Genomic DNA, 13,189 nt, shown 5'->3' with positions numbered 1-13,189 from the left:
GATTTTATAAACCTCTACCAGATCCCTCCCTCTCCCCCCCCCCCCCGGATGTCTCTTTTCTAAACTAAACAGTCCCTGTCTTTTTAATCTCTCCTCATATGGAAGCTGTTCCATATCCCTAGTCATTTTGTTGCCCGTCTCTGCACCTTTTCCAATTCTAATATATCTTTGTAGCAATGGGGAGACCAACTCTGCACTCGGTATTCAAGATGTGGGTGTGTCATAAATATAAAGGGAAGGGTAAACCCCTTTGAAATCCCTCCTGGCCAGGGGAAAGCTCCTCTCACCTGTAAAGGGTTAAGAAGCTAAAGGTAACCTCGCTGGCACCTGACCAAAATGACCAATGAGGAGACAAGATACTTTCAGAAGCTGGGAGGAGGGAGAGAAACAAAGGGTCTGTGGGTCTGTCTATATTCTGTCTTGGCCGGGGATAGACCAGGAATGGAGTCTTAGAACTTTTAGTAAGTAATCTAGCTAGGTACGTGTTAGATTATGATTTCTTTAAATGGCTGAGAAAAGAACTGTGCTGAATAGAATAACTATTTCTGTCTGTGTATCTTTTTTGTAACTTAAGGTTAAGAGGGGTTCTCTATGTTTTTGAATCTAATTACCCTGTAAGGTATCTACCATCCTGATTTTACAGGGGGGATTTCTTTATTTCTATTTACTTCTATTTTTATTAAAAGTCTTCTTGTAAGAAAACTGAATGCTTTTTCATTGTTCTCAGATCCAAGGGTTTGGGTCTGTGGTCACCTATGCAAATTGGTGAGGCTTTTTATCCAGCATTTCCCAGGAAAGGAGGGGTGCAAGTGTTGGGAGGATTGTTCATTGTTCTTAAGATCCAAGGGTCTGGGTCTGTAGTCACCTAGGCAAATTGGTGAGGCTTTTTACCAAACCTTGTCCAGGAAGTGGGGTGCAAGGTTTTGGGAAGTATTTTGGGGGGAAAGACGCGTCCAAACAGCTCTTCCCCAGTAACCAGTATTAGTTTGGTGGTGGTAGCGGCCAATCCAAGGACAAAGGGTGGAATATTTTGTACCTTGGGGAAGTTTTGACCTAAGCTGGTAAAGATAAGCTGAGGAGGTTTTTCATGCAGGTCCCCACATGTGTAGCCTAGAGTTCAGAGTGGGGGAGGAACCGTGACAGGGTGTACTGTAGATTAATATAGGGGCATTATGGTATTTTCTGTCATATTGTCTCTCTCTTGCCTAATGGTTCCTAACATTCGGTTAGCTTTTTTGATTGCTGCTTCACATTGAGCATTTGTTTTTAGAGAACTATCCACGATGACTCTAAGATCTTTTTCTGGAGTATGTATGTTGGGATTATGTTTTCTAATGTGCATTACTTTATATTTATCAACATTGAATTTCATTTACCCAGTCACCCAGTTTTGTGAAATCCCTTTGTAACTGTTCACAGTCAGCTTTGGACTTAACTATATTGAGTAATTTTGTGTCATCTGCAAATGTTGCCACCTCACTGTTTACCCCTTTTTCCAAATAATTTATGAATATGTTGAACAGCCCTGGTCTCAGTACAGACCTTTGGGGAACCCCTTGATTTACCTCTCTCCATTGTGAGAGAAATTCCTCCCAAAACTGGAGAAAATGTAGTCAGGACTGTAAATCCTTATAGTTTGTGTTCACAAAGAGCCTTAACTCTGACCCATAGCCCTCTCCTCAATGGACCTATGATTAGTTTGTCATGTCACTATGGCTCACTAGGGATATTATCTGCTGGTGCAGTTTCTATTCACTTTCAGGAGTAGTTTGAACCAGATCACAGGGTGACTAAGAGGCACTAATGGGATATTAAAACCACTCTATCCTTAGGGTAATGGATAATGAGTTGAGAATAGTGAATTGTGCATTATGCAGATTGGCTTGGCTGGCTGGCAATGGAATGGTCGTTCTAAGGTAATGTATGTGCAGTGTGAGATGAGATGTCCTGGTGTATTGCAGTCAGTGGTTGAAGTTCAAGAGGGTGTGTGTTGGAGCTGCTGGCCCATATGTAATGAGACATGAGGCATTTTTGAGGAAATGATAGGGTGCAGACAGGGCCGGATTAACTCAGAGGGTTTAGGGGGCTGCAACCCAGGGCCTTGGGCTAAAGGGGGCCCCACAAAAATAAATCCATAATTATATACATGAAAATATATATATATCTATATAAATGTATGATCTATGGTTTGGGATAGAACAAATCTATTTTACCAATGTATCTTATTAAAACAACTTCCTGATCATAATTATCAAGCGATAAAATCAAATCATGTGCCATTTCTTATCGCTTGGATCTGTGTGCCTGTGCAGGGGTTTTATAAAAATGTCGGATAATGGTACACCTAGAAAATATGATAGCAGAGCTCAAAAGAGGAAAGCGCAGAAGTTAAAAACGATTCATGAGGAACAGTTGTTAAACAAAATACCAAAATTGACAGGCTATTTCAGTAAACCACCAACAAATGCACCAGATATTAGTGATTTGGAAAATAAGTCAACAAGCATCACAAATCCTCACAAGCGAACGACAGCAGCCACAGCAGACACAGTCAGTCAGCCAGTTTTGGATGAGAGTGAAATAGCTGCATGTGATGAAGGTAAAAACGCAGCTAACTTTGTCCATACAGCACTGATGCAGCACGCTGGGGCCCAATAAATGAAACAGTGTGATCTTATTGGATCACAAAAGGGCCAACACTATGTCAAAACAAAAATTGTGATTTTACAGCATCTGAAAAACAATACAAACATTAGAAATGGTGTTTATCAAAAACCCTCTTCACACGTACTCTTCAAAATGGGGAATCTGTACCTCATGAGTGGCTTCTTTATTCTCCATCAACAGGGTCTGTTTTTTGTTTTATGTGTCGATTGAAGATTTATCCTCTCATACAAGGGCATTTAGTGGTTGTGGCTTTAATGACTGGAAACATGATGCAGTTTGTGTTGTTTAGCACGAGAACAACATTTGTCACAGAAATACAATGCTTACCAGGATTTCTTGGACACAAGCCAAAGGGCAAATTGACTCAGAACTGGAAAAACAGTTTCAAACTGACCATGCTTATTGGAAAGAGGTTCTCAGATGGGTTGTTGCAGTTGTTAAGTTTCTGGCGGAGTGTGGGCTTTCTTTCAAAGGAGACAATGAAATTGTTGGATCCCCCAATAATGGGAATTACTTGGGCACCTTGGAATTATTGAGTCAGTTTGATCCTTTTCTAAATGAACATATAAAAAAATATGGGAATGCTGATAAAGGAAGGTCTTCATACCTTTCTTCAGCAATTTGTGAGGAATTTGTAATTTTAATGGGACAAAGGGTGCTTTTAGAAATAAACAGTCAGTTGCAGATTGCAAAGAACTTTTCAATTATTGTAGATTCCACTCCTGACATATCTCATGTAAATCAACGTACGTTCATTGTCTGCAGTGTGTCGCAAGAGGGGCAGATTCAAGAGTGTTTTCTTTAATTTCTCGCAATAACAAGTCATACTGGAGAATCACTTTGTAATTCAGTTTTGACAGTTTTGCAGAAGATGGACATTGACATAGCAAATTGCAGAGGTCAGTGTTATGACAATGCTAGTAGCATGTCAGGGGCATACAGAGGTCTGCAATCACGAATTTGGGAGATAAACCCTTTAGTAGAATGGGTACCTTGTGCAGCTCACACTCTCATTTTAGTTGGGTTAGGAGCGTAAACAGCTGCTTGGAGGCAAACATGTTTTTTTCCTTTGTCCAGTCACTTTTTAATTTCTGCTCGAAATCAACCATTCGCTGGCAAATTGTTACGGCAGGATTAGAGCCAAATGACAATAAGCAAATCGAGATGCTGAAAGCTCTTTCAGATACAAGGTGGTCCACACATTCCCAGGCTACAAAAGCACTACGACTGAATTATGAAAATATTCAGGAATCTCTCCAAAAACTAGTTGATGATCCAAATCAGAACCCAAATATGTACAATGATGCTCGATCACTGGTCATGAAAATGGACAAGCTGGAAATTGTTTTTCTTTGCAACCTCTGGAACACAGTTCCGCAGAGATTTCAAGCAACAAGCACTGCACTTCAGGTTGTTGACCTTGACTTGCCTAATGCTGTAAAGTTGGTGGGCTCTTTAAAGGATTTTGTGGCTGGTCTATGAGTTCAGTTTGACAGCTTTGAAACTACCACTAAACAAATGATACCTCGAGTTTCTCAACAGTATAAATCAGAAAAGCACTGTGAACTGAAGCGTAAAAAACAACAGGACGAGTCTGGGGAGCCAGACAGTAAGTTGTCAGGCCTAGAGAAATTTGGTGTGGAGGTTTTCAACATTGTTACTGATAAACCTGTTGCAGAGCTGCATTGCAGGTATGAGGCATACAAAGAGATATGCGGCTACTTCGGATTTATGAACAATCTTCATCTACTTTCTGCATCAGAACATGATTCAGCTGTTAAACTACAAAACAAATATAGTACAACTTACAAGAGGATTTTGCAGATGAAGTGGTTCAATTTAGGGAGTTCACAAAACACAAGAAAAACAAAACAGTAAAGACACTACTTTTCGTCTGCAGTCTGTGTTTCTCAATGTAGACATTGCCTTATGGATTTTTTTGACACTGCCAGTAATTAACACTGGAGGAGAATGATCGTTTTCAAAACTGGCGCTAATAAAAAACAAGCTGATGAAACTGAATAATTTGACTCTAATGTCAATAGAGTATGACTTGCTTTGTCAACTAGATTTCAGTGACATCATCAAGGATTTCTCAGCTCTGAAGACCAGAAAGAAATATAACAGCTGTTCTAAGGTAAGAAGTAGGCTATTTTGAATTAACTTAACTATATTCTACATGTTTTAAGACTGAAATGTAACCACAGAATGGCTTTATGTTAATTAAAAGGCAAGTTTAGTACAGCGTTAATAGCTTCGATGCCATAATTGTGATCCTTTTGTTTTAAACTAGGAAAAAGACTCGTATACAGCGCCCTCCAAAATCTAATAGCCCCGGGCCCACAGGAGAGTTAATCTGGCCCTGGGTGCAGAACTGGACTCCTAACGGAAAGCTAGTTGCTAGTCAGGACTGAAAGGATGGTGTTGCTGCCTTTCCTCCACAATCAATCTTAAATGGCTGGGTTTCTAACACACTACTTTTCCATTTAACACAGGTATTGACATCTTGTACTCGGGATCTCAAAAAGTCTTGAATGCTCCCCCTGGCAGTGCCCCTATCTCCTTCAGTGAGCGAGCCAGGTGAGGACAACGCTGCCATCCCTGTGGATTGTGAAACACATTGGTGAAAGCACAGGGCCAGGTAGAGGTGCTCATGTACACAACACTAGGGCAGGCTAAGCAGCAGGTGACTAAGGTCCACAGATGTGTAGAAGCACCTACACAGGTTGAACAATGTCCCTGAAAGAGGGAAAAGGTGGTCCACATGCAACCCTCTGTTACACATGGGCAAGTCCAGCCCAAGGTGTTCAAGCACCCAGAAATATCCCCGCTCCCAGTGACTGAGACCATTGATTCCTAGGTGTACAGCTGGGTGATCGCTCAGCCCTCAAGCAGCAGGGCTATCACTCCTGAGGGCAGTGCCACTGGAATCTAGGGGACCCCTCCCATGAGTCCGTGCTGCGCTATGGGAGAAAGGGTGGCAAGCTTGGGCCCTACATCATATGCAGAAGGGAGTAAAAGCAACCGCTGACCAGGCCTAAAACTTCCAGTTAAGCCTGAGGTGCAGGCATTACCCCTGAAGCCCCGGCCTCTCAGAGCCTCCCCAGCACACAGGAGCCCTTTGCACCCACAGCCAGTTCAAGCTGCAGGAAGCCAGGCACTGTCACTATCTCATTGGGTTGGTTCTGACTGGTGCAGTGGCTGCCTTCTCCCCCATGGGGCACTCAGCGGGATTCCTTTCCACCTCACCATTATCTAATCTGTTGTATCGATTTCGGTCCCAGCAGTTCCTCTGTCAGTGTCACGTCTGAGTGCCACCCAAGCAACCCCTCCCTTCCCTAGTCAGTGGGAGTAAGCTCAACTAGTTAACAATAACTACACCTACCTCGTATCTAGTGCTTCCCTTGCCTGATCTCAAAGTGCCTTACAGGAGGGCAATATCGTTATCCCCATTTTACAGGTGGGGAAAATGAGGCACAGAGGAGCCAGGAGTGTGTCTGTGTGGTGCATGTAGTAGGAAAACTAAGTAAAGGTTCTGGCTGGAGGGCAGAGCTCCTAGGATCGTTTACTCAGCTTTGTCATATCCATGTTGTCAGGAAGAAGATTTTCAGCAGGAGGACGAAGCCACCTTCCTTCTTCCTGGACATGGGCTGGCTGGCCAATTACTGGGGCTGTGACGACAAGCCAAGAATGTGAGGGGCGAGCTTTGGGGTGTCCAGGAGGCAGCTCTCTGACCAGGGATTTAACACACCACGACCTGAGTCCAGATGGACTTTCATCCAAATCACAAAGCATTTCCACTTCAGTCCGGATTGAAATCCCACCCAAATCACATCTGAACCCAGCACTCACCCCAGCCCCATACTTGACATCCATTCAGACCTCACAACATACTTACTTCTCATCTAAACTTCAACCTGACCCGAAGCCCCTTGTGTCCACCCTCACCCTAACCCTGAGCTAATCCTCATTCTTTCCCCAAAACTAATTAATGCCCCACCCCTCTCACCTCACTAGAAGAGGAGAGGTGAATCAAAGAATACAGTACTTCTCACATAGCACCAATTTACAGCATCCTGCTATCCACATCCTTGGCGTCAGCAGATCCAGTGCTCCTGCTTAGTCTTCATGAAGTTCCAATCTCTGATGTCAGTGTAGTAACCTCATTCATTTCCTTTTCCCCTGCTATGGTGGGATAGAAAGAGGAGGTCAGGCTGAAGTATGGTTTTGGTGGCTTAGCCTCCAGGATTTGTCTAGGGTTCAGTATTGATTGTAATGTATTGATTTGATCCAATAATGTATTTAGTCATTGTGGTCATGAGCCCTTCTCCAGCATGTCACATGTATATTACAGATACCATCATACTGCACCAATCAATAGCTTCTTCAGCCTGCGGGAGGGCTTGGCAATCCTTGCAGAACAGGTGAGCAACGGCAGGAGGCACTCGGGCCAGGCAGGGTGGAGAAAGGCAAAGAGAAGGAACATTAGTGGGAAAACAAGACTGTGACTATCATCACCGAGCTGGTTGCTGGGATTGCTATTTAGAAATATAGTTGAAGACAACACTGCTATTTTTTAAAGTATTTAGGTGCTTAAAGATCAAACAGAGGCCAGGTGGGATTTTCAAATGGAGCTAGATGCCTGTCTGCTTCTGTAGGCACCTAAATGCCTTTAAAAATCTATGCTTGGTGCTTATGGAAGAAACCAGTTGGACAGCCCTGGAGATTGAAGTCTTTTATTTAACCACTGTATGGGCAGCTGCCACGCAAACATCAAAGCGTTTGCCTAGATCCTGACCAGGAGGGATCTCCTGGAGGGGCAATAGTCCAGTCCAGTCTCCACTGCCATTCAGTCCTGGCCTCTTGCTGAGCCTGCCAGGCAGGAGGCCAATCTTGGGGGAGCTGCTTTTTGTGGTGGAGACACTGCCGAGGACTGGGCTCGGTTTGTGTGGCCATCGAGCAGCCATCAAGGGGTAACAAATTGTGGTCGTTCCAGACCTGGACTAGATGGGAACTGGTGCTTGGGAGATGAGCGGTCCCATAAAGGATCACCTGAGCCTTCTTCTCCCCATCAAGATGAAACGTGAAATCAACCTATCTGACCCAGGATTTGTGTCTGCCTGTTACATGTCTGGCCCTAGGACAGTAACCTCCTAGCTAATGGCTCTGCTCTTCTCCCCGTTGGCCCAGGGGCTGGAGAACTCCTGGAAGCTTCACAAGGAGAACAGTCTCTACCTGTGTGCAGGGCTGCAGCAGCTGGGTCTCCAACTCTTTGTGAAGGAACAGGTAGGACTTGGGCTGATATTACTGGACACTGTATAGACCTGCTGGATCTCACTGGTGTTGGTAGAGTGACACTGTGGACGCAGTGTCATCCGGCTGGGCTAGAGAGAAAGAGAGAGTTAAGGGGATAGTTTGGGACAGATGAGGCCAGATTCTTGGCTCATGTAAATCAGTGTAGCTCCACTGACTTTGGCAGAGTTATGCTGATTGCTAACAGTTGGGGATCTCGCCCAGCTCTGAATTTCTCAGGAGGTTTCACACGCTGGGAGATTCCCAGCCAACCAAGGATGGAAAAGCAGGATCTTCCCCATAGAAAGGAATCTTTGTTCCAGACTGCAAGGTTTGCAGCAAGGTGCAGAAGGAATAGGGAGGAGGGGGAAGAGGACTGTTTGCACACGCCCAGAGGAGACCTCCTGCGTGGATCTGACACCATGTCTCTGTTTTTCAGGAGGTGCGGCTCCCTACAATCACCACCTTTGTCCTACCTGAGGGATATGACTGGAAGGAGGTCACAACGTTTATTATGAATAAACATGCAATAGAGATCTCAGGGGGCCTGGGACCATCGGCGGGGAAGGTAGGTCCAAGCTGCCAACCAGGGTTGAACAATGCAAGTCTCTGTGGCTAGTCAGGTACTTTGCGAACAGGAACCGCTAACAGGGAGTTTTGAGAGGGAGTTCTCCAGGTGAAGGAGGAGCAAATACTGGACCCTTGGGGTAAGTGGCTGTCTGTAGTGTGTGTTTGGGGGTTACTTGCTGTGTGCTGAACTTGTGTTTGTCTGTCTGTTTTTTTGTTTGAAGGACCATGTGCTATGGGGCCAGCAGTTGGAAGCTGTGAGCTTCTAAACAAGGTTTGAAATCTCGAAGCCTCTGTTCATTGGCTGAGCCTTAGTCGGGGGCAGGGCTATCAAGAAGGCCAGGGCTTTATAAAGCAGTGAGCAAGCGACCAAGGACTGCTAACAGGGAGTTTCGAGAGGAAGTTTGGAAAGGGGACAAAGTACACTTGCCATTCTTTAAAACCTTTAAACTAAACTATAATCTATAATCAAAACTAACCTATAATCAGAACTTCTTGATTTAAATAAAAACCCTGTCATTAACCTTGGTAGCTGTAGGAGAAAATGCAGGCAGAAGCCCAGCAGCAGAATGGGGACTATCCTGTTTATTGCACTAAGTGTAGCATGTATGATTACCTGCCCTGTGGGCGAGTGGAGTATATGTGCATTTGGTGCAAGGAACTCCTGGCCCTCAGAGACTGTGTATGGGCTTTGGAGGCCAGGGTGGCGGAACTGGAGGAGCTAAGGGAGGCAGAGAGGTATGCTGATGAGGCTTTCTGGGACACTGTAGATTTGTCCCACCTCCGGTCAGACAGCCCCTGCACTGTTAAGGAGGATGAAAAGCCCAGAGAAGGAGAGCAGTCAACGGGAACAGAGGGAAACCTTCCCATAGTTACAGGTTTCAGAGTAGCAGCCGTGTTAGTCTGTATTCGCAAAAAGAAAAGGAGTACTTCTGGCACCTTAGAGACTAACCAATTTATTTGAGCATAAGCTTTCATGAGCTACAGCTCACTTCATCGGATGCATCCGATGAAGTGAGCTGTAGTTCACGAAAGCTTATGCTCAAATAAATTGGTTAGTCTCTAAGGTGCCACAAGTAGTCCTTCCCATAGTTGGGACCCTCCTTCCAGATGATGTTGGGGTATCCTCTCGCACTGAGGGAGGGAACCTCTCCGGGGAGGGAACTCTAGTCATTAGGAAAAGGCAGGTGTTAGTAATGGGAGATTTAATCATTAGAAACATAGAGAGCTGGGTTTGTGATGACCGGGAGAACCGTATGGTGACTTGCCTGCCTGGTGCCAAGGTTGCAGATCTCTCGAGGCGTCTAGATAGACTTATGTGTAGTGCTGGGGAGGAGCCTTCCCTACGGAATGCAGCCCAAGACTGATACAAACCACTGCCTCAGGGCTTCATGCATTGAGATCCAGCCACAAGCAAACTTGGAGAAAAAGCTCTCAAGATAAGGCCTGGCATGCTATGTTCTTACAGCCACTTGCGAAATAAGCAGTGACTATTGGGAACCTGTAGCAGGGTTTACCACCCTTCTGTAGCCAACCACAGCGATACAGATGAGTCCTGCCTCCGTTTCCCTCATGGTCCCCAGGGCTGGCCAAGTTGCTCTTCTCTACCTTCCTGCTGCTACTTCCTACTCCCCTTTCTCAACTGATGCCTGGGTCTCTATAGAGGTCAGGTGCCCTCTATCAGGCAACTAACTAGACACAGGTGAACTTGGACCCATTTCCTTTTAAAGGGGCCAGTCGTTCTGTGAGGGAATTCTAACAAAGAAGTCTGTTTAATTAGGGGATGCAATAACAAACAACCTCCTCCCCCCCGCAACACACAACACTATTTGTGTGGTAGAAGGTGCAGCATTTGTAGGTCTTTCCAAGAGAGAATGGAATTGCTTGTAGACAAATTTGCATAAGCAAATTTCAGAGGAGAGGAAAAGCTAGCCTTTGTTCTTTCCATATTTTCCTTGTTTGTGTTAATGAATGCAAATTAAAAGAGGATACCTAAGACAGAGCTGCATTGAAGAGTCTTTTTCCATAGGCTTGTTACTAACCAATCATTACCCTAAACTGGAAGAGACTAGGGAAAATGAAAAAGTTCAAATGCAATAATTTATTAGAGGAGAGGGAAGTTTCAATAACAGCATGATATTTATGCTGGCTTTAGGTCTAGTACTTTGAGCACTTTTTCCAAGACTCAGTAGAGAGTATACCTTGTTCTGGGTTGGGCATAACACTTGTGAGAAGCTTACAGAATTACAGGGATGAGTTTAAAAGCAAAGCTATTCTTGCAGGGCCTTGGCTAGGAGAACCTAGGTTGACCACTGATTCCTTATTTTAAGAGCTATTCCTTATTGGAGGCACGATCCAACTCCTACTGAAGTCAATAGAAAGACTCCCATTGCTTTCAATTGGAATTGGATCAACCCATGTCAATATATGAGGTACTTTTCTCCAGTAACGGCCATGTTAATCTGTATTTGCAAAAAGAAAAGGAGTACTTGTGGCACCTTAGAGACTAACCAATTTATTTGAGCATAAGCTTTCGTGATGCATCTGATGAAGTGAGCTGTAGCTCATGAAAGCTCATGCTCAAATAAATTGGTTAGTCTCTAAGGTGCCACAAGTACTCCTTTTCTTTTTTCTCCAGTAGTCATAAGGAATAGTATAACATGATACAAAGGGATGAATAAAGCATTGGGAGGGGTGGCCCCTTACAAATAAGCTTTGTTTTAGTGTTTCATATCATGTAATTTATTATCTCTAACTGTAGGTGGTCACCCTAGCTGCAACTCAGCCACAAATTTGCTCCCTAGTATATTTTACCTTTGGCATACTGGCCAGCAGAACTAAAGCAGGTGCCACCAAAGAAGCTGAAGATTTCTTGTGTTTTCATTTTACTTGTATTTGCTTCAATTAATGATAACAAAAACAATTACATCTATGTGGTCTGATTCCCCCACTGTCGTGCACCTTCTACAGCGTACACTACTGCAGTATGGCTGTGCCGGGAGCTTGACACCATTCTGATCTGCTACCTTTTTACACCTCCTTTGCATTCACTTTGCCCAGGCATAAGTGACAGTACATGGTGCAGGGCACTGGAGAATCTGGCCTATTATATGGTATGTGTTTTTTTTTTAAGTCACTGGTATGGTTCTCACCTCCCCCGTGAGCCTTGCATCTCCTGCAGTCATGCAATCCGACATGTCACTGGGCTGATCCTGGAAAACCAATTTGATCTCATTAATATTTACTACTCTCTATTGAGTTTCCTTTTCTCTCAATTTCAGGTTCTTCGAATAGGACTCATGGGCTATAACTCCACCAAATTCAATGCGGACCAAGTCCTGCATGCCCTGAAAGATGCCCTCCAGCACTGCCACAAGAACAAGCTGTGAGCTGCTCCTAGTGCAGCTGCAGACACAAGTACAAAGAGATCATTTCAGGCCTTGCTCATGCCACTGTCTTCTCCCAAACTCAAGCAGGAGGCTGAAGTGGGGCCACTGCTCTCATTTCCCTCATGTCTGTTGTACCCGATGAAATATTGGTGAGCGCCAGACCAGCTGCAGCACCCTACGGGGGAAAAATGAACCATGCCATACCCAGGGAGCCATGCTCCATTGAGAATTGATTATTAGCAGTGTCAGGTGGATCTGCATATAGATATTCAGAGTTTTCGCTTTATTGATGAATGACCAAGATGTGATCAGGGTAGTGTGGAACTGACAGTGCAAGAGCGGGGAGGTGACTGGGCGGGGGGGAGAGGGGGTAAGGGCAGATGAGATGTATGAGGAGAGGGATAAAGCGTTCCAACTTGTTGCCAGCTGCAGAACTCCAGATCTGCTTGGGCTGCCATCTTACCCAAATCAGGAGTTTGAGAGAGGCAGCATGCTACAGAATCAACCTACACCCCCTCTCAGGACTTTATCTGGCAGCATTCAGGTGAAGGATGAAGAAAAAGGGATGGGAAGGACTTGAGAGTACAGTGGAACCTGAACCTGCATCAGTGAGAGTGCTGCTGGGCACCCTGGTGCTCCTGCCTAGCAGCGACAGCAAGGCCAGAGAGGCAAGCACCGAGCTAAAGTTAAGTCCTGGTCTCCTCAGCCAGGCCCATTCTCTTCCTATGCTCTCCCCCTTTCACACCCTGCCTCTTTTAAGACTGCAGGCATGTGCTGAGTGCCAAGGGCTGGACTGGTGCATCCATGCCCGCTCTGTTCACACCTGCCCTCCAGCACAACAGCTTCATGCTCCCTGCTGCACACTGACTTGCAGGCCCCTGGATTCCTGGGATCAAGGTTTCCTATTCCTCCTCCTTCTTGCCCTCTGCCATGTTGGTCCTTTCAGCATGAGCACAGCAGCCTGGAGGGGCTCATGATCCTGCTTACAGTAGTACCACAAACAGGAAACTACATCATCAAAGCAGATATTACAACCAATCAGGGACTTGGAAGCTCCCTTCAACAGCCAAGCTCTACTGGCACACCCATGCAAAAAACGTATGCTATATACATGTGTAAATTCACTGATGCACAGGGCATGACCCCGGAATAGATCATACTGGATTAATAAACAGTGACATATGGCACAGCACAGATTGTGTGTGACTCTAATTTGCTACAGAACACCATTCTTCCTCTAGCAGACCACACAGTACAAGTGATCGGCAATACTA

The 13,189-nt window shown here is 45.0% G+C and overlaps 1 protein-coding gene across 2 annotated transcripts in view; it reads left to right on the top strand.

The window, feature by feature from the left end:
• AGXT (alanine--glyoxylate aminotransferase) overlaps positions 1 to 13,107 on the top strand; it is a 33,137-nt gene extending 20,030 nt beyond the window's left edge. The window contains exons 6-11 of one of the 2 annotated variants that reach the window (XM_084639495.1): positions 5,163 to 5,247; positions 6,264 to 6,359; positions 7,022 to 7,091; positions 7,858 to 7,953; positions 8,399 to 8,527; positions 11,808 to 13,107. In XM_084639495.1, the coding sequence (XP_084495621.1) occupies positions 5,163 to 5,247; positions 6,264 to 6,359; positions 7,022 to 7,091; positions 7,858 to 7,953; positions 8,399 to 8,527; positions 11,808 to 11,915 (584 nt within the window). In that variant the 3' untranslated portion in view covers positions 11,916 to 13,107. The remainder of the gene's footprint in view (positions 1 to 5,162; positions 5,248 to 6,263; positions 6,360 to 7,021; positions 7,092 to 7,857; positions 7,954 to 8,398; positions 8,528 to 11,807) is intronic. The other variant, XM_084639496.1, reaches the window with a different exon arrangement.
• Positions 13,108 to 13,189: the final 82 nt, after the last annotated feature.

The sequence above is a fragment of the Lepidochelys olivacea genome, assembly GCF_965140295.1.
Source record: "Lepidochelys olivacea isolate rLepOli2 genome assembly, chromosome: 9".
Classification (NCBI taxonomy): Eukaryota; Metazoa; Chordata; order Testudines; family Cheloniidae; genus Lepidochelys; species Lepidochelys olivacea.
This window is presented reverse-complemented; position numbering and strand designations above follow the sequence as displayed.